Source organism: Babylonia areolata, chromosome 13 (assembly GCF_041734735.1).
Source record: "Babylonia areolata isolate BAREFJ2019XMU chromosome 13, ASM4173473v1, whole genome shotgun sequence".
NCBI lineage: Eukaryota > Metazoa > Mollusca > Gastropoda > Neogastropoda > Buccinidae > Babylonia > Babylonia areolata.
The window spans coordinates 446,714-471,713 of NC_134888.1; the positions used below are offsets into that span (position 1 = coordinate 446,714).

A 25,000-nucleotide genomic window follows, 5' to 3' on the forward strand; every position below is an offset into this window, starting at 1 on the left:
TCATTTCTACACAAATCATGATCTATGTTGTTGTTTTTTTCCTTCTTGCTTAATCTATGATCTAGCTTGTCACAAGGTCTTAGCGATGCAAAGTATATCTATGAACATGCTAAATAATTCATGTTGTAATTTATGTTATTATACATATATGCTTATCTACATGTATATCTGACAGTGTTGATGTATACATAGACTGATAGGCACACAAATGAATGCTTTCCAACTTCACAGTGTATTTACCTAATTGGGACCCCTTCTCTATATCAAACTGTTCAAAGTTAACTTCAGATGCATTCGACAAAGTCCAAACCCCCATAACTTAACCTGGCTAAAGCCACTTTGAATACAGAAGAAGGGTATTGTTCATAACAATGTTGTGGTCATTCAAAATTTCACTTTGCTACCTGTTATCAACTAAATTGTCTCCCTTTACGTGCTCAATAATTCTTGTTGATGCTCAGCTAAGTCTGCTCACAAGAATTACTTTTAATTAACCATCGTGGATGATGGATTTCAAGAGATGGGGGGAGATGTAGCCAAGCGCTCAGCTGACCACTGATGACCATGGCTCAACTCACAGCACAAGCCGAAAGCTGAGCTATAGCAGATGCCTTTTCCACAACTAACACGCCGGTCTTCAATGACTCACTCATAATGTGTGACGCCATTCCGGTTTGAATGCAAAGCCCATTCTAAACCTATTCTCTGAACATCTATTTAATCAAGTATTTGTATTGTTACTGTAATATTATATGTGTTGTGCTTACACACACACTTAAATCAGTTAGAAGCATCTTGATTTTAGTTTAATAGTTCATCAGTGTAAAGATTTCAGTTAAGCTTATGTCATTTTGTCTTCTCGTCACATGCAATGCTACAGTCTACAATTCTGTATGTGACTGCTATTGGGCCATTTAGAAGATACAAAGCCAATTTTCATTGTTGGCACTTAACGATATTCACTCCACAACTAGTGTCGCTCGACGCCATTGTGTGAGCTGCAACTTGTGTTTGTGACACAGCATATTTAATTAAATATCCCTTTTGTCGGATCAGTAAACTACAAGTATTATATCCTGGCAGAATCATCGCAATTTCATCTTTAAATCTATTCCACTTGTGTTTGCCTACGTTAAGCTAATTTAATGCAGTTTGTAATTTTCAGCGACAAGCTGGCTAAAACTGACCCTTTTCAGGTGACTTAAATTAAGATTATAAATTCATCTTTAATAATCAACACTTCATTTTATACTCATTAAAAAGTAGGTATTGAGCTCTTTCTTTTGCGACCATAAATCAGTTCAGGGATCATTGAGAAATCTGTCACTGAACACTTTGTAACAAACACAATTCTAATCAGATTTAGCCTGATTGGGGACGTTTTGTTTCACAGGCCTTGCAAGCACCTTTGCAGTTTGCTTAACTTGCATAAAGAGATGGAGTGGGTGATCACTGGTCACTTTCCACCTAGCCAGTCACTGGCTAGAGCCTGCTCTCTCTCTCTCTCTCTCTTGCTGTGTTGCAAGCAGTGTGTGTTGTGTGTGTTCCCACAACGGCTAGCATCATCTCCATATCGCTGAAAGTACTGTGTGTAAAATGTGCTGAAGATATGTAAATTGTATTCTTCAAAACAGTACTTGTGTTCATATGAGTATGTTGATATTGCCTAAGTTTGGTTTACTTGGTTCAGTTATTGCTTTGACATGTAGTCACAGTTTGGCTATGATTGATCAAATTGCCATGTTGTCATATGCTTGAAGCAGTATTCCATTTAATTCTTTTCGATGTCACAGTCAATGACGTCTCTGGACAATGATAGCTTGTTTGGGAATGTTCTAGGGAATGATGCATTCTTTCTCACTTGCTGTCACTGATGAAGGTTAGGTTACTTATCCTGCTTCGGTGGAGGACATTTAAATGTTGAGCACAAGTTTAGCTATGTTGATACTTGGCTTTGATGCAACAGATTACTTGTGTAAGTTCATTCACTACTTAATGGTTAAGCCATGACAGTTCTTCCAATCTTTGTGTTGTGAACTGACTTACTATCGGGTCTCTCAGTTTGCTAGTATTCTATCAAAGCCACTTAATCTATTGTTTATTATTTATGTATTATTTCACATGCTGATATCAGTTGTACTGCTACAGTGTGCTCAGTATTCTAAGATGTGTGTAGTATTCTGTTGTGGTGATTACAAGATAGTGTTGTAGTGATATCAGCTATTGGTTAAAACTATCTGCTATGTATCACAGTTTGTTAATTATAATTTAGTTATCATGCTCTCTACTATATGACTTACTCCAGTATAGTGCTACATGATGACTGATTCATTTGAGTCACTTTAACACAGTATAAGCTTTACCTAATCTATACTGTCAGTGTGCTTTCACTAAATCAGCATAGCTTCAATCACTTTAACTGCACTATTTAAATGCATTAGAAATGTCATTTGATGTCAGTATTTGGTCTTCACACATATGCATTATCTTATGTTGTTGCTTATCCCAAACCGAGTGGTAGTCATGTAATATGTATACACGTGCTTTACAATTGTTGTGTGGTTGTGTCTTATCAGTGCACTGTTTTGTTATCTTCTTCTCTTTTTATCTTCTCATAACTATTGTAAATAAAACAACTAAAACCCTTTAGTGACTGGCCGTCTATATGTCCTTGGGACTGCACATGGATCTGTTCTATCCTTTAATTCAGTAAATCATCAGTAATTCTTTTCTACCGTCCCCTTACATAATAATAAACCACTCGTCTGCAAAAAGTGGCGTCGCCGACAGGATAAAGATCCATCACAAAATAGATCCAAAATTATTCTCTTTATTCTGTTTCAATTCTTTTAACCAAATTAAATGTTAACAAAAAAAATTAAAGCTGCTTACCACAAGCTCTATCACATATATTAATGTATATCTCTCCCTTCCGCTCTCTTTCCCTCTCACCCACTCTCTCTCTTTCAAACCCACTCTCTCACCCCCACTCTCTCTCTCTCGCTCTCACCCTCTTTCCCATTCACTCACTATCACTCTCTCTCACCCCCTCTCTCTCAATCTCTCATCCCCTCTCTCTCTCTCTCTTCTCGCTCTATCTTGCTCTCTTTCACCCTCTTTCCCATTCGTTCTCTCTCTCTCTCTCCCTCCAACCATCTCTCTCTCTCCAACCATCTCTCTCTCTCTCTCTCGCTCTGTCAGTCTCCCTCTTTCACCCTCTCTCTCTCTCTCTCTCACTCACTACCTCTCTCGCTCTATCTCTCACTGTCTTTCACCCTCTTTCCCATTCGCTCTCTCACTCACTCTTACCCTCCCTCTCTCTCCCCCCCTCTCTCTCTCTCTCCCCCTCCCCCCCCCCTCCCCCCACCCCCACATCCCCCTATCCACTCAACGCAAACACGCGCCGGTACACGTGACCCCACCATCCTGCTATCTGGGTCGGGTGACGGAACGGTCAAGGTCAAGGCTGGCGACATGGACAACACAAAGATGGGGTCGGAGGTACTATTATTATTATTTAATGGCGTGGAGGGGCGGGTACCCTACTTTCCTCCCCCTCCTCTCCACCTCCCCTCCTCCACTACCACTCCCCCCTCCTCCCATCTCACCCCACTAACAACGGGAGGGACCCCCCCCCAAAAAAAAAAAACAAAAAAAAAAACACAACACACAAACAAACAAAAAACAAAACCAAAAAAACCAGGATATAGTGGGGGAAAAAAAGCTTGTCAAGAGATCAGAGCAATGAGTTCAGTTGAATATTGTGGACGCCACCTCTTGAATGTTTCAGTGGGCGGTTTTAATTTAATTTATTTTTTTTAAATAATTTTTATTCGGACCAGAGCATGTGTTGAAAAATGATAATTATTGACTTCTGAAATTTGGCATCGTTCATTTTGGGTTGTCATAATATAAACATAAACTTTTTTTTATAATATATAATTATAAGTATGTGTGTTAAATTGAAATTAAATATTATATATATACACATAGAAAGACAGAGACAGAGAGAGAGAGACAGACAGACAGACAAACATACAGACAGAGAGACAGAGAGATAGATCAGTAGATTTATATAATTATAAGTATGTGTGTTACAGTGAATACAGATGTGTGTGTGTGTGTGTGTGTGTGTGTGTGTGTGTGTGTGTGTGTGTGTGTGTGTGTGTAGCAAACAAGATAGATTGATATCACTACATTACTAAAAGACCAACGCAGCAATAAAGCCTCACAAAACGACACCAAAGTAACAAACAAAAACAAAAACCACTACAAAAACAAAACACCAAAAAATTATTTTTAAAAAGGCAAGTCAGTCTCAAGAAAGACAAGACACCGCCGTCTACAACAACAACAACAGCAACAACAACAACAGCAACAACAACGACAACAACAACAAAAACAACAGCAACAACAAGAACAGCAACAACAACAGCAACAACAACAGCAACAACAAGAACAGCAACAAGAACAGCAACAACAGCAACGACAACAACAGCAACAACAACAACAGCAACAACAACAACAGCAACAACAGCAACAACAACAGCAACAACAACAACAACAGCAACAACAACGACAACAGCAACAACAACGACAACAACAACGACAACAACAACGACAGCAACAACAACGACAACAACAACAACAGCAACAACAACAACAACAACGACAACAAATCGGCGGCACACACGAAACAAGTTCTTCCAGAATTGCTCAGCAAAGCGCGGGAACATCTGTTCAGGCTTGTAACAAGCTCGTAGACTTCTTGACTCGACAGGCAGAACCAGAGATTGATGGTGCCATGCCCTGAACAGTGGAGACACAGAATTCTATTCTGCTTCCTGACCTCTTGACCCTGCTGCATCCCTCTGCAGGCCGAAGATGTTTGCCTGCAAACCAAGGCAGCTAACTTCCGGAGCTTTTCTCTCCGTCAGGGTGGAGAAGAAGAATGTGGCATGATGGTTTAATGAAGACGCCTTCCTTTCTGCCAAGACAGTGTACGTGAGGGGGTTCTAGGTTCCAATCCCTGTGTGGCCCTTTCTCCCAAGTTTGACTGGAAAGGCATCTGGTCATTTAGGACTGATGAGACGATAAACCGAGATCCCGTGAGCAGCACGCACTTGGCGCACTAGAAAAGAACCCATGGCAACAAAAGTGTTCTCCTCTGGCAAGATTCTTTAGAAGAAATCCACTCTGATATATATGTGTATATATATGATAGTCAGTCGTGTCCGACTATGAACATCAGAACAGCAGAGGAAGCAACTGCTGTCCCGACTATCTGGGCTAGAATTTGATTATAGTGGAGAGTGTCTTGCCCAAGTTACATCCCCACTCTCTTGGCCAGGAGTGTTTTAGGGCAGTCGGCGTTGGGATGGTTTCCAAAGGCCAACTAGCCCCCAAGGCTGCAGCACTAAGAGCCAGTGCAGTTTGCTTCCTATTTTGAGAGTTATAGTCCTTCACAAAAGACTATGCTGTAAATGATTTCCCATTGCAATGGAGAAACCATTGATAATACAGCTCTCACTTTGCTGTTGTCCAAGCTATAACCTTATGTCAGTCTCTGTCTCTCTGTCTGTCTCTGTCTCACTCTCTCTCTCTCTTTCACTGTCTCATATATATATATATATATATATATATATATATATATTGTGTGTGTGTGTGTGTGTGTGTGTGTGTGTGTGTGTGTGTGTGTGTGTATCCACGCACTCAAGTCCTGACAGGCGCTTTGTTACGCTGCTGGTCAGGCGTTTGCCAAGAAAACGTGGTGTGGCATGAATGGATATCATGTCCAAAACGCACTGACGTCTCCTTGAGAAGCTGGACCGACGTTGAGAGATGGTGGTCGGGGAATGGAAGGAGGGGGAAGTGGGGAGGTGGGGAGGAGGGGGGGGAGGTCAGCTCGCGATGCACGTGCCAACTGACAGAATCCAATCGATAAATCAAACGTATGAAAGGTTTAAAGGTCCTACAACACCCCCAACCCCCACCCCTCCATTTTTTGGCCATCCGGGGCAGCGAATTCATATTCACTGTGTCTAGGATAGGAAGGCGGGGCCCAATCCTCTCAGTCTCCTACTGCCAGTTTGTATGAACCTTCCACAACAACCAAAGTAATCGGTTGTATGAACCTTCCACAACAACCAAAGTAATCGTTTGTATGAACCTTCCACAACAACCAAAGTAATCGTTTTTATGAACCTTCCACAACAACCAAAGTAATCGTTTGTATGAACCTTCCACAACAACCGAAGTAATTGTTTGTATGAACCTTCCACAACAACCAAAATAATCCTCTCCTAATGCCGGTTTGTATGAACCTTCCACAACCAAAGTAATCCTCTCCAAATACCGGTTTGTATGAACATTCCACAACAAAGTAATCCTCCCCTACTGCCGGTCTGTATGAACCTTCCACAACAACCAAAGTAATCCTCTCCTAATGCCGGTTTGTATGAACCTTCCACAACAAAGTAATCCTCCCCTACTGCCGGTCTGTATGAACCTTCCACCACAACCAAAGTAATCCTCTCCTAATCTCCTAATGCTGGTTTGTATGAACCTTCCACAACCAAAGTAATCGTCTCCTAATGCCGGTTTGTATGAACCTTCCACAACAACCAAAGTAATCGTCTCCTAATGCCGGTTTGTATGAACCTTCCACAACAGCCGAAGTAAGGTTCCAATACACACCTGGGTGGAGTGAGGAAAAATCGCGGGATAAAGTGTCATTCTCAGAGACACGACACCAGACCTGGAAACAGGGCATCTAAATCTTGCTTCTAAGTGGGCAGCGCTTAATCAAGTAAGCCATGCTTGATGCCAATACCCTCCCCATGCTTTTTATGTGTGTGAATAGAATAGCATAGCATAGAATAGAATAGTTTTTATTGTCATGAAACCTTAAGGTTTATAAGACACAAGTGAAAAGGTAAATGATTGAATGTGAAAAATACATAATTAATCAATTAATGCAATAAATTGCATCAGCATTCATAAACAAATTTTCCTAATCTTGTTTGTATATATTCATCATCTTTTAGCATCACCTGACTGGGAATATTTCCTGTGTTATTCGAATTTTGAATATCTTTTAAAAGTTGTTGCCTTACGGTTTTATATTCAATACAATGATCAAGAAGATGGATTTCGTCTTCCAGTATGTTACACTTGCTGCACAATCTGTCTTCTTGTGGAATATTCAAATATCTACCTTTCTCAATCTTTAGGTCATGCGCCCTTATTCTGAGTTTTGTTAATTCTTGTCTATGTTTTGTATCTGATATATTTAAAAGATAGGTTTCAGTTTTGTACTCTGCTACAATCGTATTGTTAAATTTTAGCTTTAATGTTTTTTTTCTCTTTTATCTTTCCAGTGTTTGATAATTATATTCATTTTCTAATTTTTTTTATATACCACGTATTTCAGTCTATGTACGCTGAATGTGAATTTTTTTTCCAAATATGATCAAGGCCTATAATTTTGAGTATCTTAATTAATCAATTAATGCAATAAATTGCAACAGCATTCATAAACAAATTTTCCTAGACTTGTTTGTATATATTCATCATATATTAGCATTACCTGACTGGTGTGTGTTTATGTGCTTGTGCTAGGCTGTTTCTTTGAATGAAAAAAAAATTGTTTGCAGCAAATGGTGGGGGGTTGGGGGGGGGGGGGGGGGGGCTCGAACCCTGATCATTCGTGACCACTGGGCCCACGCCTGACCCACTCTGCCGGCGCCGCTTCCTGATCGACCGGCTCCCAGATTATTACTTGCTGTCCGTGCATCATCTCTGGCACCATCGATCACAAGCTCGCGTGACCCCTTCGCCCCCGAAACCCCCTCCTCCCCCCCCCCCCCCCCCCCCCCCCCCACCCCACCCCCGTAATAAATGCCTCCCTTCGTGAGAAAGCTTGCCTTGGGTAATGATCGACTGGCAGGGTAAACATGCGCTAGGACGAACAGAGAGAGAGAGAGAGAGGGGGGGAGGGAGAGAGAGAGGGACAGAGAGAGGGAGGGGGAGAGAGGGGGAGAGAGAGTGAGGGAGAGAGACAAAGAAAGAGAGGGAGGGAGAGAGACAAAGAGAGGGAGAGAGAGAGACAAAGAGAGGGAGAGAGAGAGGGAGAGAGACAAAGAGAGAGTGAGGGAGAGAGACAAAGAGAGGGAGGGAGAGAGACAAAGAGAGGGAGGGAGAGAGACAAAGAGAGGGAGAGAGAGAGGGAGAGAGACAAAGAGAGAGTGAGGGAGAGAGACAAAGAGAGGGAGGGAGAGAGACAAAGAGAGGGAGAGAGAGAGGGAGAGAGACAAAGAGAGGGAGGGAGAGAGAGACAAAGAGAGAGGGGGAGAGAGAGAGGGAGAGAGAGGGGGGGAGGAAGAGAGACAAAGAGAGGAGATTCAAGATTCAAGACTCAAATGGTTTAATGACTTAAACAACATGCTCATATCACCAAGTGGAAAACACGCTTCCTCCCCCCCCCCACCCTCTCCCTCCCTCCCTCCTACACATTTACGCTTTTCACAACATTCTTCTGTTCTTCATAAGGAATACAAAACAATATCTAACGGAATGTATACACACAATCTTCGTGGTCTACTGGTGAGGTTCATATTAAGTAACCCGAGGCCATCGAGCCGATTTCGTAGTTACAGAGAGAGAGAGAGAGAGAGAGAGAGAGAGAGAGAATATTCAAATACCGTTTGTCAGTGTAACTATCTTCACAATCGATTCACATACAGTTCCAAGCAACGAATTAATGAAACAGTGGCAACATAAATCGAATGGCGTTCATGCATGCTAAGAATTGGTTTTCGAAATGAAACCTTAGTATGCAAGATCAGTTTCCCTGAGTCTCCCTTCGACAGTCTTAAGCTATGGTAAATAAATTTTGCTAAGCTGTTTGAATGTTGAACATCACACAAAAAACGCTGCAGGATGTACTTTAAGTTTCTCCACATTTTCTTTTGTAAAATATTTCTGTCATAAATCATCGGTTGCTGTACACAACGACAGAAAATGCATCTCATCTTCTAAGCGGAATTTACACAAAGGACACGGTAAATCTACCCCATAGTCAGAAGAAAAGCGTAATTTATGTGTTTTATGTCAGATGTGCCTCGCCTGAATCGAATGAATGTGTCTCGAAGTTTTATATTTTTGATATTTTCGAAGTAAGGTTCTAAAGATAATCCAGTTTTGAACAATCTGTACACAGAATATCTTTCACTTTCCTTGATTATTTCATTCCACCCTTGTAACCAACAATCAGATATACGTTCTTTATATTCACGTAAAAACTAGTTAATCTCTTGTACCCCTTGATTAAGCCAAACAAACCCAAAACCATAAATTGTTAAATGTCATCTGTGACCCAGCATTCTTTACCATTTTCATGAATATTAAGAAGCAGAGAGAGAGGAGAGAGAGAGTGGCAGAGAAACAATGAGAGAGGGAGAGAGAGGGGGAGAGAGACAAAGAGAGAGAGAGGGAGAGAGAGGGGGAGAGAGACAAAGAGAGAGAGAGGGAGAGAGACTGACAGACGTCGTTTATTCATTTAGAGTCTGTTTATCTAAGACGATGATATTAGAGAGACAGAGAAAGAGACACACAGAGAGACAGACACAGACAGACAGACACAGTGAGAGAGGGAGTGAGAGAGAGAGAGAGAGAGAGAGAGAGAGAGAGCAAACACACACACACACACGTAACCGACATGCCTGTTTATATTTAACACTCCTATGGTTGCCTTGCAATCAAAACACAGTGTTCCGATTATTAGTTGAACTTGAAGGCATTGGTCAGGAGATCTTGGCTTTGGTTTTACAAAGTCAGGTTATGCTGGAGATTTGGTGTGTGTATGTGTGTGTGTATGTGTGTGTATGTGTGTGTGTGTGTGTGTGTGTGTGTGTGTGTGTGTGTGTCCGCAGGGGACATTATGAACGGCGAGAAAGTCCCTCGGGGTAGGAGGGGGGTGCGGGAGGGGGGTGGGGTGGGGGGCATTTCCAACGGTCAATTTGTCCCCCCGGGGACGTTTCCAGGTGGGGGACAATCTGGGATACTACACCGGTAATTATGACCAGTCAGTTTGAAGCCAAGCCGAAAGAAGTGCAAGCAACAACTGACGTCAGTGCAGCAACAACTGACGTCAGTGCAGCAACAACTGACGTCAGTGCAGCAAGGGCACACCAGAAACTAGAGACAGAGTGCCGTGTGTGTGTGATCAGCAAGAAAGTAGATGGGGATGTGGGGGAGGGGGTTGGTGGGGGGAGGGACTGAGGAGGGGGTGGGGTGAGGGTATGGGGGAGTGGAGTTCATTAGCAGACCCTTCCAACCCCATCACCCCCACCCTACCCCCACCCTACCCCCACCCAAAAAAACAACAACAACAAAAAAAACCTGTAACTTCTGACATTTCGTTCGTACTGCCCGCGCCGAATTCCAGGTGTGGAACTGACTGTGCCGTACTGCACTGAGAGAGAGAGAGAGAGAGAGAGGGGGGCGGGGGGGGGGGATCCGGATAATTTATTCATGTATAGGCCATTGCCCCTCATGAAGGGGTACATACACATGATCACGTAAGAAAAACAAGAAATAAGCGGTCATATCATCAAGAACAAACTTCAGTAATTTAATACATCAGAGTTGATCGCAGTCTGAATGCTTCAAACAAATTAATTGACAAATTCCGAATGGTCTATACATGTCGAGAAGCCATGAGTAATGCTAATCTATGCTGACTGGGAAATTTACAGAATTTGGATGATATATACCTTGTTCTTAAGTCATGCAGGACAGGACAAGTTAGGACGAAATGTACTTCATTTTCTGAGAGAGAGAGAGAGAGATGGGGGGTGGGGGGGGGAGAAAGAGAGGGCGAGGGGGAGGGGGAGACAGGGAGAGACAATTCAAGACAAGACATGAAACAATCTTTATTTTAAACAATCTTTAGGGTAATAGATCAATAATAATAATAATAGCATTTATATAGCGCTGAATCTTGTGCAGAGACAAATCTAAGCGCTTTTGCACCAGTCATTCACACGCATGCATAACTCTAAAACTGGAGAAACTGAAGACAAGGAAGAGGTAGGGGAGGGAGGCTATCTTGTGAAGAGGTGGGTTTTAAGGCCAGACTTGGAAGAGCTGAGTGTGGAGACCTGACGAAGTGAAAGAGGAAGTTCATTCCAAATGCAAGGTCCAGAGACAGAAAAAGAACGGCGGCCAACAGTGAAGGTACGTCCAATCTGGGAATGCGTAAACATAGTGGATCCGAAGGCGATCATTGAGAGCGAAATAGATAAGCCAGTAACCTTCGTTTTGTTGTTGTTGTTTTACATACAGCCCTCACCCTAAAAGACAGAATGAAGCGAAAGAAGCAAGAAAATGAGTAATAGGAAATGATAATGGAGTCTCCCGTCGGTCCGACGGATGAGTCGGCAGGCAGGCTTATCTGTCGGTGTGTGTCCTCATATGGGAGAAGAGGCCGATTCTGGATGCACAGCACTCCCCACAGGTGTTGCAAGGGAAAACGTCTCCAGAAGTTGAGCCCTGCTTCCTTCGCTCACGCTTCTCCTTGTTTTCAAACGTCTTTATGCCACTAGAGCACAGCATCCTCCAGCGACAGCGGTCAAGGGCATCAGTTTCCCAGGAAGCGATGTCAATGTCACAGGCTTTGAGGTTTGTCTTCAAGGTGTCCTTGAAGCGCTTGCAGGGTCTTCCAAGTTCACGGTGGCCTTCCTTCAGCTGGGCATACAAAAGCATCTTCGGGATCCTGCTGTCTGTCATGCGGACAACGTTTCCTGTCCAGCGTAGCTGGCACTGGATCAGCAGACTTTCGATGCTGGGCAGGCCGCTCCTCTCTAGGATCTGGAGGTTGGAGACCCTGTCTTGCCACTTTATGCCGAGGATCTTTCGTAGGCATCTCTGGTGAAACTGCTCCAGTTGTTGGATGTGACGGCGATACGTCGTCCATGTTTCACAGCAGTACAACAAGGTGGTCAGCACAACAGCTCTGTAGGTTTTCATCTTGGTGCTGAGCCTGATGCCTTTGTTGTTCCACAGCCTGTTGTTGAGTCTGCCAAAGGCGGAGTGGCCTTGGCGATGCGCAGCGTCACTTCTGCATCAAGGGCTCCGTTGCTGCATAGGGTGCTGCCCAGGTAGCAAAACTTGTCGACTGACTTGATCTCTGTGTCATTGATCTTGATTGCAGGTGGGGGGTGGGGGGTGGGGGGCTGGGGGGGGGGGGGCACTGGCGTTCTGTGAGCTATCTGGTTGGTACATGGACTCGGTCTTGCAATAGGAAATAACGAACAATCCAAACACATACATCCCTTTTTCCCCATTTCCCACCATTCACAGTCTTTCCACCAAAAGCAAAATGTATTTTTTTTTAAATCTTACAACAACAACAACAGCAAATGTATATATATATATATATATATATATATATATATATATATATATGTGTGTGTGTGTGTGTGTGTGTGTGTGTGTGTGTGTGTGTGTCTGTGTGTGTGTGTGTCTGTGTGTGTGAAAGTCGTGTCCAACTATGATCATCAGAACAGCAGAGGAGGCAACTGCTGTCCCGACTAACTGGGCCTGAATTTGATTATAATATATATATATATATATATATATATATATATATATATATATATACAACAAAAGAACAACAAAACAACGTGCAGACAAAACGGGCATGCAAACGTCCTTCCTCTGCAAACACCATCTCTCTCTCTCTCTCTCTCTCTCTCTCTCTCTCTCTCACACACACACACACACACACACACACACACAAACACACACACCAAATGTAAAACAGACACGTAGGTAGACAGACAGAAAAAGAGAGAGTGAGAGGAAACCCAGAAATCAAAAGCAATACTGAATTTCAGGTGACTTCCGGTTTTGTTGAATATGTACCTTTTTTTTACATTAAAGTTTCTTAAATGTGATGGTAAGTTATTCCAGTAAGTCTCATAGAGACTTGTCTTTAACAGCTCGAGCTTTGGAAGAGGTATTATTAACTTATGTACATGTCTTAAGTTGTTAACTGGGAAATTATAAATAACTGAAGCAGGTGCATTGCCATGTACAATTTTGTGTCTAAAAACCACCTTATCGCATTCAAGCTTTAGCACCAATGGGAGGGTATCAAATGACCTGTAATCATTAGGAGTTGATGAACATGAATTTAAAAAAACTCATTCTAAAGCATGTTTGTGTAAGGAAAAAGAGAGAGAGGGAGGGGGAGGGAGAGAGAATGGAGTGAGAGATAGAGACATGGACACACACACACACGCGCGCGCGCGCGCGCGCAGAGAGAGAGAGGGGGGGGGGACAGAGACAGAGACAGAGAGTCAGGGACAGAGGGACACACACACACACACACACACAGAGCAGAGATAGGCAGGTGGAACAAATATAAATTATGTGAATCATTATTATGTATCATGTCTGTGTGACTATATGCACACGTGCGATACATATTTTTACAGCATGGTCGTAAAACCGCAGATTGCAGCAGTCACAAGTGCAGTTTTCTGGCTGCTGAATAAAATTCACTTGTCTTGAGAACAGTTCACTGCTGGTTGGAAAAGGTGGATGGGTGAAGGAAGTGAGAGAGAATCTAGACAGTGAGGGGAAAGGGGGGCGGGGGAAGAGGAAAAAGAGAGGGAGGGGAGGGAAGGGGGAAATGGGCAGGGTGGGGACGAGGGAAGCTGTGATTTGGTTTAGTCCTTGATGTTGAGGCCATATGGTGCTGTAGTACCAAGACTGTGGATAATCTGTTTCTCCATGTTCTTTCTCTTGAAGGGGTCACCAGTGCTGTTGCAGCAGACCACTGATATGGAGAAGTGGGTTGTGCTGTGGGGATCAGTGTTGAAGTGTATAGCCACAGGGGTTGGCTTTTTCTGGAGGATGCTGTCCCTGTGCTCTTTGCTGCGTTCTTCCAGTGTGCGGTATGTCTCGCCTACGTAGATACGACCGCACAGGCTGCAGTGGACCACATATACCAAATCACTGGTTTGGCAGGTGAAACTGCTCCTCATGGTGAACTGGCGTCCTGAGGGCCCCTTGAAGGTGAGTGTGGTAGTGTTGAGGAAGGGACAGCATTTGCACTTAGGTCTGTCACAGCAGCTGTTGCCGAGGGAGCAGAGGTTCTGGGGGGCTGTGGGTCGGAATGACGACCTAACCAGATGATCGCCCAGGTTACGGTCTGTCACAGCAGCTGTTGCCCAGGGAGCGGAGGTTCTGGGGGGCTGTGGGTCGGAATGACGACCTAACCAGATGATCGCCCAGGTTACGGTCTGTCACAGCAGCTGTTGCCCAGGGAGCGGAGGTTCTGGGGGGCTGTGGGTCGGAATGACGACCTGACCAGATGATCGCCCAGGTTACAGTCTTGTTTGAAGGCGGAGGGTTCTCAGATTGACAGTCCAACGCTTTAACCACTCGGCTATTGCGCCCGTCATTCAGTCAACGTTAAGGCGCTAAGGGTTTTAGGCATCTTGGTTGGGTTGTCATGAGCGCCGGATTTGCTTCGCGTTTTAACTAAGAACGTCACTAACCCTATAACCCAACACTAATTCCCATAGACACGTGCGGTCTAAACGTTCCAACAACCATCTACCTGAAGATCTAGTCATCAGCCCCATCCACATGATGCAGCTTCTGTTCAAACACGTGTGTGTGTGTGTGTGTGTGTGTGTGTGTCTGTGTGTGTCTGTGTGTGTGTCTGTGTGTGTGCAGTGCGTGCATGTGTAAGTATGCACAAGTTTTTATATTGATATGCACTTGTACGTATCCTAATTTCTACTGTATCTGTGTTTGTGTATGATTTTCGATTTATGTTCGTATCTTGTTATGTACTATCTCTATCTTTCCCTCCCCCCCCCCCCCCAACCCCCCATATTCATTGTGACCCCGGTACACTTGGTAATACAGACATATTCTGTTCTATTCTATTCTATTCTATTCGGAGTGTGCGTGCGTTCCCGTACGCCCTGGTATGCTGCTTCTCTTATGGAACAACATTCATTACAAACACACTGAAGAAGTTTTTTGTGATTTTTAATACTTTTTTTTAATACAGTAACAAGAAGAGGGTGAAATGGAGGAATAGGAGTGGGGGAGGGGTAGGAGGAGGAGGAGATGGTGGTGGTGGTGGTGGAGGAGGAGGCAGGGAAGCAGCAGTGGCATTAACATGACATCAAATTCATTTTGTGGTGGAGGGTCAGCCAAAAAAAAGAGAGGGAGTGAGAGTGTGGGTCACAGAGAGAATGAATGAATGAATGAATGAATGAATGAATGAATCATTATTTTCCAACGGTGAAGATATTAGCACTTTGGCCGACTTACACATCTGCCGTTGTTCTAAGAGACACACAAACATGTACGCATATAAATGTAGTTATACTGAATACTCAATACATGTATAATGTACGAGTATAACACAGCGTCAAACTGAGAGACACAACATCACTCACATCTGTACGGAACGGAAGCGAGTAACACACACACACACACACACACACCAAGGGAAAAACAACAACAAAACCCTAGCATGAATGCTACACATGAATGATTCAAGTGAAATTAACACAGAAAAGTAACGATAAAATTTTAAACACAGATGTAAGAGACATAAAAGACAGCAAATAAGGCGACGGGTAATAGGGATATGGACAGATAGACACATTATGTGAAAGACAGAGAGAGGGAGAGACAGAGGGGAGAGAGAGACAGAGAAAGATAGACAGACAGGCAGACAGAGATGGAAAGATATGTCAGTGTGTGTGTGGGGTGGGGGGGGAAGAGTTGGGTGAGGGTGGTTCACAATTTGTAATACATGTAAGTTTTCAGAATCGTAGACGTGACCAGACTAGAGTTTGATTTCGTTTGTTTGTGTCCACTGTAAAGAGAAAATCTCTGAAAACAACGTTCTATGGCGTGATACGTTATCAACTGATTGACGCATTTCGACATAGTTTGTGAGGATTGTCAGTGACAATTTTATACCAGATTTTCGGTCTGGCTTTCGGCACGCATGTACTGTCCAAGTTTCTCTTTGAATGTTGTGGTGGAAAAGGGTTCTTTGAGGTGTTTGGGGAGATTGTTCCAGCAATGCGTGCCGGAATATGCCAAACTCGATTTATAAAGGTCTATTCTTGGCTTGGGTAGAGTAAGAGTCGCATTTCGGGAGTTAGGGTTGCGAGTTTCATAGCAGACAATGGTTTGGTGTAGATAAGTAGGGCATTTACCGAATATAATTTTATGCATAAGTACGCACTTATTCAATATTAGGTGCTTTGTCAAGGAAAGAGGTGCTGGCAGTTGATATTGATGACTGCGTGTGTTTCGTAAAACACTATTGAGGTGTTTTACAGCACGTCTGTGTACAGAATCTAGTTTTTTCATGAGAGAGACAGAGAGAGACTCAGAGAGACACAGACTGAGACACAGAGAGACAGAGACACAGAGAGAGAGAGAGAGAAATGTTAAGAAAAAATAGAGCATTTCATTAACAACACCATTAACTATTTACGCCATGTACGGGACAACACACACACACACACACACACACACACACACACACACACGTCAACACACACACACACACACACACATACATACGTCAAAATATATTACGGAAAAAAAATTAATCCATCACGCACAGCTTGCCGTGTCATCACATATCCGACATATATATATATATGTGTGTGTGTCTGTGTGTGTGTCTGTGTGTGTACATAAAAGACAGACAGACATACAGAGAGATGCACAGAGAAAGGGCAAGCGGGCCAGTAACCCCGCGCTTGTGAGTACAGAGAGAAAGAGAGTTGTCCATAATTGTATTGTCCGTTGTATTTTGACAATGGCGAAAACAGCTGGTTGATGGTCAAATAGTTGGTGATGGTCAAACAGTTGGTGATGGTCAAACAGTTGGTGATGGTAGAACAGTTGGTGATGGTGGGAAGTGAGTTGGAGAGTTGAAGTGGAGGAGGTGGGTGGGTGGGGTGGGCAACAGAAACAGTAGACGGGTCGCTTGCAAAAGAACGTAAAAGCTTGAGAGAGGCTGAACAGAAGGAATGGATCATAGAGAGAGAGCTGGAACCTGTTCAAACGTTTCTGGTTGTTGTTTTTAGTTTGTTTGGGTGTTTGTTTTGTTTTTTGTTGTCGTTGTTGTTTTTTGTTTGTTTTAGTTGGGTTTTGGGGGGTTGGGGTTGTTTTCTGTTGTTGTTGTTGTTGGGTTGTTTTTTTTGGGGGGGTGGGGGGGTGAGGGGGGGGGGGGTGGACGAAAAATGAAAAGCACAACATTCCAGTGGTGGCTGACGTTACATTTCTATCACCAGTAACTGATTGTCCTAGTTTACCAAATGTCGGGAAGGAAAAAAATCAATAACAACCGGGAATAAGATGCTTCGACTACGTTTTGAAAAATACCGTCAGGTAAGACATGAATATCACATTACGCACTCACGCACGCGCGCTCTCTCTCTCTCTCACACACACACACACACATACACACACACTCACACACACACACACACGGCGCGCCCCTCGTTTTTAGACCATTTGATGATGGTATCTGCTAGTGCAGAAGGCTTGATGCACAGTCCAACAGGACATTTGGCATAGTTGTTATAGTTGTTTGATGTTTAGCTTTCCTGACCATTTTGCTTCTTTTTTTTTCAGCTGTTCACACACACACACACACACACACACACACACACACACACACGAACACACAATCGCCCCGGCCCCTCCCCCGTCCAATATCACTTACAGTAAGAAAAGACGTTCAACTGAAGACGATACTACATCTCCCTCGGCTTTTACCTGGGCACGAAGGTATGTGGTTGTGTTTGACTTTCGGGTCTCAAGGCGTTGACCTGTACCCCATCTCAGAGGTCTCAGGGTATCCAGACCACAACCCTTGAAGAACTGGTCCTTATTTCATCCTCTAGACCTTATCTGCAGGACGCTGGTCCTGTATTTGGTGTGACCTAATCTCTGTGTACTTATGGTAGGGGGGGAGGGACGGGGGTGGGGGGATCGGGGAGGAGGTGGGGGAGTGGTTGGGGGCACTGAGTTGGTGTGGTGATCATGGGGAGCAGAGTGGGGGGGGGGGGTGAAGGGAGGTGTGTGTGTGTGTGAGAGAGAGAGAGAGAGAGAGAGAAAGGGGAGAGAGAGAGAGGAAGGGGAGGGATTTGGTGAGGAAGTGGTTGGGGAGAATGGGGGTTGGGAGGGAAGGTGAAGGTCGATAAAGCAGGTCAGTGCGTATCTTTATTCTCTGAGGGGGGGGGGGGGGGTGTGCGCGCGCACACACACACACACTCACATACCACCCTACTCCACTCCACACACACACACACACACCACCACCACCACCACCATTGACCACTATACCCCACACCACACCCCACCACACACACGCCACCACCACCACCACCACCATAACCCACACCACATACTCACACACCACCCTACCCCACACCAGAACACACACACACACACACCACCACCACCACCACCACCACCATAACCCACACCACACTACACCACACACACACCACCACCATAACCCACATCACACACACACCACGACCACCACCATAACCCACACCACACCACAACACACACACACACACACACACACACACACACACACACACACACACACTGAGCGGAGATACATTACACAGACACAGATAAAACAGAGATTCCACGAACGAAAAGGAAGGGGCCAACAGACGATGACACGAAGACAGACAAAATTTCAAAGGAGACACAGAGAGAGAGGGGGGGGAGGGAGGGAGGGAGGGAGAGGAGAATGATATAGAGGGGGGAGAGGGAGGGAGAGAGAGAGGGCGAGAGAGAGGGGGGTAGGGAGAGGGAGGAAGAGGCTGGAGAGTGATAGAGAGAGGGGGGAGAGGGGGAGTGACAGAGACAGACAGACAGAGACAGAGAGACTGGAGAGTGATAGAGAGAGGGGGGAGAGAGAGAGTGACAGAGACAGACAGAGACAGAGAGACTGGAGAGTGATAGAGAGAGGGGGGAGAGAGAGAGTGACAGAGACAGACAGACAGAGAGAGAGAGACTGGAGAGTGATAGAGAGAGGGGGGAGAGAGAGAGTGACAGAGACAGAGACAAAGAGAGACTGGAGAGTGATAGAGAGAGGGGAGAGAGAGAGTGACAGAGACAGACAGAGAGAGACAGAGAGACTGGAGAGTGATAGAGAGAGGGGGGAGAGAGAGAGTGACAGAGACAGAGACAGAGAGACTGGAGAGTGATAGAGAGAGGGGGGAGAGAGAGAGTGACAGAGACAGACAGACAGAGACAGAGAGAGACTGGAGAGTGATAGAGAGAGGGGGGAGAGAGAGAGTGACAGAGACAGACAGACAGAGACAGAGAGACTGGAGAGTGATAGAGAGAGGGGGGAGAGAGAGAGTGACAGAGACAGAGACAGAGAGACTGGAGAGTGATAGAGAGAGGGGGGAGAGAGAGAGTGACAGAGACAGACAGAGACAGAGACAGAGAGACTGGAGAGTGATAGAGAGAGGGGAGAGAGAGAGAGAGTGACAGAGACAGAGACAGAGAGAGACTGGAGAGTGATAGAGGGGAGAGAGAGAGAGAGACAGAGACAGAGAGACAGAGACAAAGAGAGACTGGAGAGTAATAGAGAGAGGTGGGAGAGGGAGACAGAGAGATGAGAGAGAGAGAGACTGAGATGGAGAGAGGGAGAGAGACACAGAATGAGACTGAGAGACAAAGAGAGCGAGACTGAGATAGACTGGAGAGAGAGAGAGAGAGAGAGAAATTGGAGAAAGAGAGACGAGAGAGAGAGAGAGAGAGAGAGAGAGAGAGCGGAGAGAGAGAGGGGAGAGAGGTAGAGAGAGGGGGAGAGAGAGAGGACAAGACGTTGAGAATAATGAAGACCAACGACAAGCAAGTTACTACTGAAGGACACTCCGGCCGGCCGCTCCAGTAAATCAATACAGACACCGACAGATCACACCACGGCCCCCATCCCCACTGTCAACACTCCGGCACACACACACACACACACACACACACACACACACACACACACATACACAAACACTCATACACACAGTCTTCACAGACACACACACACACACATACACACAGTCTTCACAGACACACACACACACACACACACATACACAAACACTCATACACACAGTCTTCACAGACACACACACACACACACACACACACACACACACACAGTCAGCACTAAGCGGCACAATAGCACAAGCAGACACACAGCAACAACAACAAAAAACCCACTGTCTCAACTGTTCTCAAAACAAGGTACACTTAAACACCCCTCCTCCTGTCTCTCCTGTCACCAAAAAAAAGGCTTACACAACGTGTACAATACATCTTTTTATGGACAGAATAAGGGAGGGGAAGGCAGATGTGGTCCATCACTGAGGTAGCATTGTACTTTGTCACTGACGGCCCGATGTAGCATTGTACTTTGTCACTGAGGGCCCGGTGTAGCATTGTACTTTGTCACTGACGGCCCGATGTAGCATTGTACTTTGTCACTGAGGGCCCGGTGTAGCATTGTACTTTGTCACTGACGGCCCGATGTAGCATTGTACTTTGTCACTGAGGGCCCGATGTAGCATTGTACTTTGTCACTGAGGGCCCGGTGTAGCATTGTACTTTGTCAGTCACTGACGGCCCGATGTAGCATTGTACTTTGTCACTGAGGGCCCGATGTAGCATTGTACTTTGTCACTGAGGGCCCGATGTAGCATTGTACTTTGTCAGTCACTGACGGCCCGATGTAGCATTGTACTTTGTCACTGACGGCCCGATGTAGCATTGTACTTTGTCACTGAGGGCCCGGTGTAGCATTGTACTTTGTCAGTCACTGACGGCCCGATGTAGCATTGTACTTTGTCACTGAGGGCCCGATGTAGCATTGTACTTTGTCACTGAGGGCCCGATGTAGCATTGTACTTTGTCAGTCACTGACGGCCCGATGTAGCATTGTACTTTGTCACTGAGGGCCCGGTGTAGCATTGTACTTTGTCAGTCACTGACGGCCCGATGTAGCATTGTACTTTGTCACTGAGGGCCCGATGTAGCATTGTACTTTGTCACTGAGGGCCCGATGTAGCATTGTACTTTGTCAGTCACTGACGGCCCGATGTAGCATTGTACTTTGTCAGTCACTGAGGGCCCGATGTAGCATTGTACTTTGTCACTGAGGGCCCGATGTAGCATTGTACTTTGTCACTGAGGGCCCGATGTAGCATTGTACTTTGTCACTGAGGGCCCGGTGTAGCATTGTACTTTGTCACTGAGGGCCCGGTGTAGCATTGTACTTTGTCAGTCACTGACGGCCCGATGTAGCATTGTACTTTGTCACTGAGGGCCCGATGTAGCATTGTACTTTGTCACTGAGGGCCCGGTGTAGCATTGTACTTTGTCAGTCACTGACGGCCCGATGTAGCATTGTACTTTGTCACTGAGGGCCCGATGTAGCATTGTACTTTGTCACTGAGGGCCCGATGTAGCCTTGTACTTTGTCAGTCACTGAGGGCCCGATGTAGCATTGTACTTTGTCAGTCACTGACGGCCCGATGTAGCATTGTACTTTGTCACTGACGGCCCGATGTAGCCTTGTACTTTGTCAGTCACTGACGGCCCGATGTAGCATTGTACTTTGTCACTGACGGCCCGATGTAGCATTGTACTTTGTCACTGAGGGCCCGATGTAGCATTGTACTTTGTCACTGAGGGCCCGATGTAGCATTGTACTTTGTCAGTCACTGACGGCCCGATGTAGCATTGTACTTTGTCAGTCACTGAGGGCCCGGTGTAGCATTGTACTTTGTCACTGACGGCCCGATGTAGCATTGTACTTTGTCACTGAGGGCCCGATGTAGCACTGTACTTTGTCACTGACGGCCCGATGTAGCACTGTACTTTGTCACTGACGGCCCGATGTAGCATTGTACTTTGTCACTGACGGCCCGATGTAGCATTGTACTTTGTCACTGAGGGCCTGATGTAGCACTGTACTTTGTCACTGAGGGCCCGGTGTAGCACTGTACTTTGTCACTGACGGCCCGATGTAGCATTGTACTTTGTCACTGAGGGCCTGATGTAGCGCTGTACTTTGTCACTGACGGCCCGATGTAGCACTGTACTTTGTCACTGACGGCCCGATGTAGCATTGTACTTTGTCACTGAGGGCCTGATGTAGCACTGTACTTTGTCACTGAGGGCCCGGTGTAGCATTGTACTTTGTCACTGACGGCCCGATGTAGCATTGTACTTTGTCACTGAGGGCCCGATGTAGCATTGTACTTTGTCACTGACGGCCCGATGTAGCATTGTACTTTGTCACTGACGGCCCGATGTAGCATTGTATTTTGTCACTGACGGCCCGATGTAGCATTGTACTTTGTCACTGACGGCCCAGACAAACTGTGCAAACACACTCTTCTCTCCGTCAACCTAAAGCTGAACAACAAGATAATTATGGCCGCACAAAACCCAATGAAAGAAGAAAAAAAAATCGGTATTTGTACTGTTACACACACACACACACACACACACACACACACACACACACAATCACACACTTATTTCAACCGTCGAAACGCTTGCCTGGAAACAAAGGCCATGTAACTATGGTCATCTGCCGTCAGCTGCCAGTATCTGGAGAATTAGCTTCGGGTATTTCCAGCGCTTAAAACGAAGAAGGCCCGATGCTAACGCTACCTGACAAAGAGATATCGTCATCATCGCTTTTCTTTCTTGCCTTCCGCACGAACCGGCTAGTGTGCGCGTGTCCTTGAACGTGCGTGCGTTTGTGAGCGGCGGTACCACCCCCTGAAATATCGATGATGTTGCCAGCGTCAGTGATGTCAGGGATATTTTCATCACTGCAAAGATGGCGCTGTTCTTGTTGTTATTTATTGGTGGTGGTGGTGGTGTTTTTCTGTTTTGTTTTTTGTTGGGTTTTTTTTTTTTTTTTTTTTTGCTTTTTTTTTTTTGTATACATGTAAAACTGTATATGCACACACACACACACACACACACACACACAAATATATGTACATTAGATCATGGCTTACCTTTAGGCGGAGATTTCATGTCCACAAACAAGTAAGGGCTCTCCCGGTCTATCGTAAAAAGCCGGCGTCGTGGTGCTGTGTTCTGCTGTTTTGTCACAAAGATCGGCGACCCATTAGGCGCCGTGCTGTGCTGTGTTGTGCCGTGTTGTGCTGTGCCGTGCTGTACGGCTCTGCTGGCTGGGCTGTGCTCGCCTTTTGCTCCTTACGAGGATGGCGCCAGGAAGGCAGTGGAAGGGGCTTCACTCCACGCGCTAACTGTAAGCAGGGGCACACCATTTGAGATCTGCCTTCACGAGCAGAGGTCGAGGCCGCTGGCTTGGCAGGCGAGCGGTGCATGCGCTCTTGCGCACGCGCGTGTGTGCGTGTATTTGTGGTTGAGGGGGGTGGGGGTTTGGGGCAGAGGAGTGGGGGTAAGGGTGTCTGCTTGCGTGTTGGTGTGCGTGCGTGCGTTCGCGGCATGTGTGTAAACATCGTGTGTGTGTGTGTGTGTGTGAGAGAGAGAGAGAGAGAGAGAGAGAGAGTGAGTGAGTGCGCGCGCGTAATTCTGTGTGATATTATGAGTGTGTGTGTTTGTTTTCGCGCGTGCGTGTATTCCGCGTATGTGTGTGCGTCTGTGTGTCACTGAGGACAGTGTGTGTGTGTGTGTGTGTGTGTGTGTGTGTGTGTGTGCATGTCTGTGTGCGGTGTGTGTGTGTGTGTGTGTGTGTGTTACTTTCCGCCTTTTACGTGCTTTTTTTGATATTTATTAGAATCATTTGGCATCTTTACAAAACAAACAAAATTTCGATAAAGCAGTTGATGCATCGATTGTATACAAACTGTTCGTTGTTTGTGATTGTTAATCCCCTCTTCATATGCATTTTTTTTTTTTTTTTTTGGAGAAACTCAGCACGTATGCATGTGTGTATGCCGTGTGTGCATGCGCACGCGCCCTTGTATGTGTGCCGTATGCGCGCATGCGCGTGTGTGCTTGTGTGTTTGTGTCTATGTGTGTGTGTGCGTGTGTGTGTTCGTGTGTGTGTTCGTGTGTGTGTTTTGGATACAGTAGCTCTGTGGTCTGTGGTGTCCTCCCCCCTCCTCCCGCCTCCTGCATTCTTTCCCTCACTTCACCCCCCCCCCTCCCCCCTCCCCTCTCTCTCTCTCCCTCAGAAAATTTCATGAACTAGGATGTGGTTATGTTTGGTTATCAGTAGTAGCGGGGGGTAGGAGACATAAAGTGCCAATTATCAGTACACTTCGAACAAGATTAATTGACTGTCGATGGCAAGAACTGTGATCATATCATGTTCAAGACAGCGATCGATTTGAGTTTTGCAGACAATTCATTTCTGAGCATTCTATTCCTACCTATCTATCAATGAAAATGGATAAGCATTTAAAATATATCACAACCAGGTTCAGATTCAGGATTTCTGACATATGTCTTCATCATTATCGTTATCGAAGGTCCAATGTTTCTGTTCCTATTTGGCCCTTGTGCAGACGTGCTGAAGAAACTGAATTTTAGTTTGTGTTGTGTTGCCCTGCTTTCAACGACCTTAGACATAAGTTAATTATGCAAAAATATCATAGCCATCCTACTTTATTTCGACTTGCCATGCTTATGTCATGTACTAACGAAACTATTATAAAACAATTTGCTATTTACTTATCTAAGGCTTTTAGATATCGCTGTGCATTATGTAGTTGATGATTGTTTGCTGCGCATATTATCCAATTTGTAGATTATCACACACACACACACACACACACACACACACACACACACACACACACACACACACACACACACACACACACACACAAACAAACAAACAAACTGACAAACAACGAAACTGCCTAAATCCTGCAACGGGGAGTGGTCCCTCCCC

General features: G+C 45.3%; 1 protein-coding gene across 2 annotated transcripts in view; it reads right to left on the reverse strand.

Moving 5' to 3' along the window:
- The window catches only part of LOC143288947 (uncharacterized), a 62,549-nt gene extending 39,198 nt beyond the window's left edge, over window positions 1-23,351 (reverse strand). For both annotated transcript variants that reach the window (XM_076597628.1, XM_076597627.1), the window contains exon 1: window positions 23,130-23,351. In XM_076597628.1, the coding sequence (XP_076453743.1) occupies window positions 23,130-23,148 (19 nt within the window). In that variant the 5' untranslated portion in view covers window positions 23,149-23,351. The remainder of the gene's footprint in view (window positions 1-23,129) is intronic.
- Between the last annotated feature and the right edge of the window lie 1,649 nt (window positions 23,352-25,000).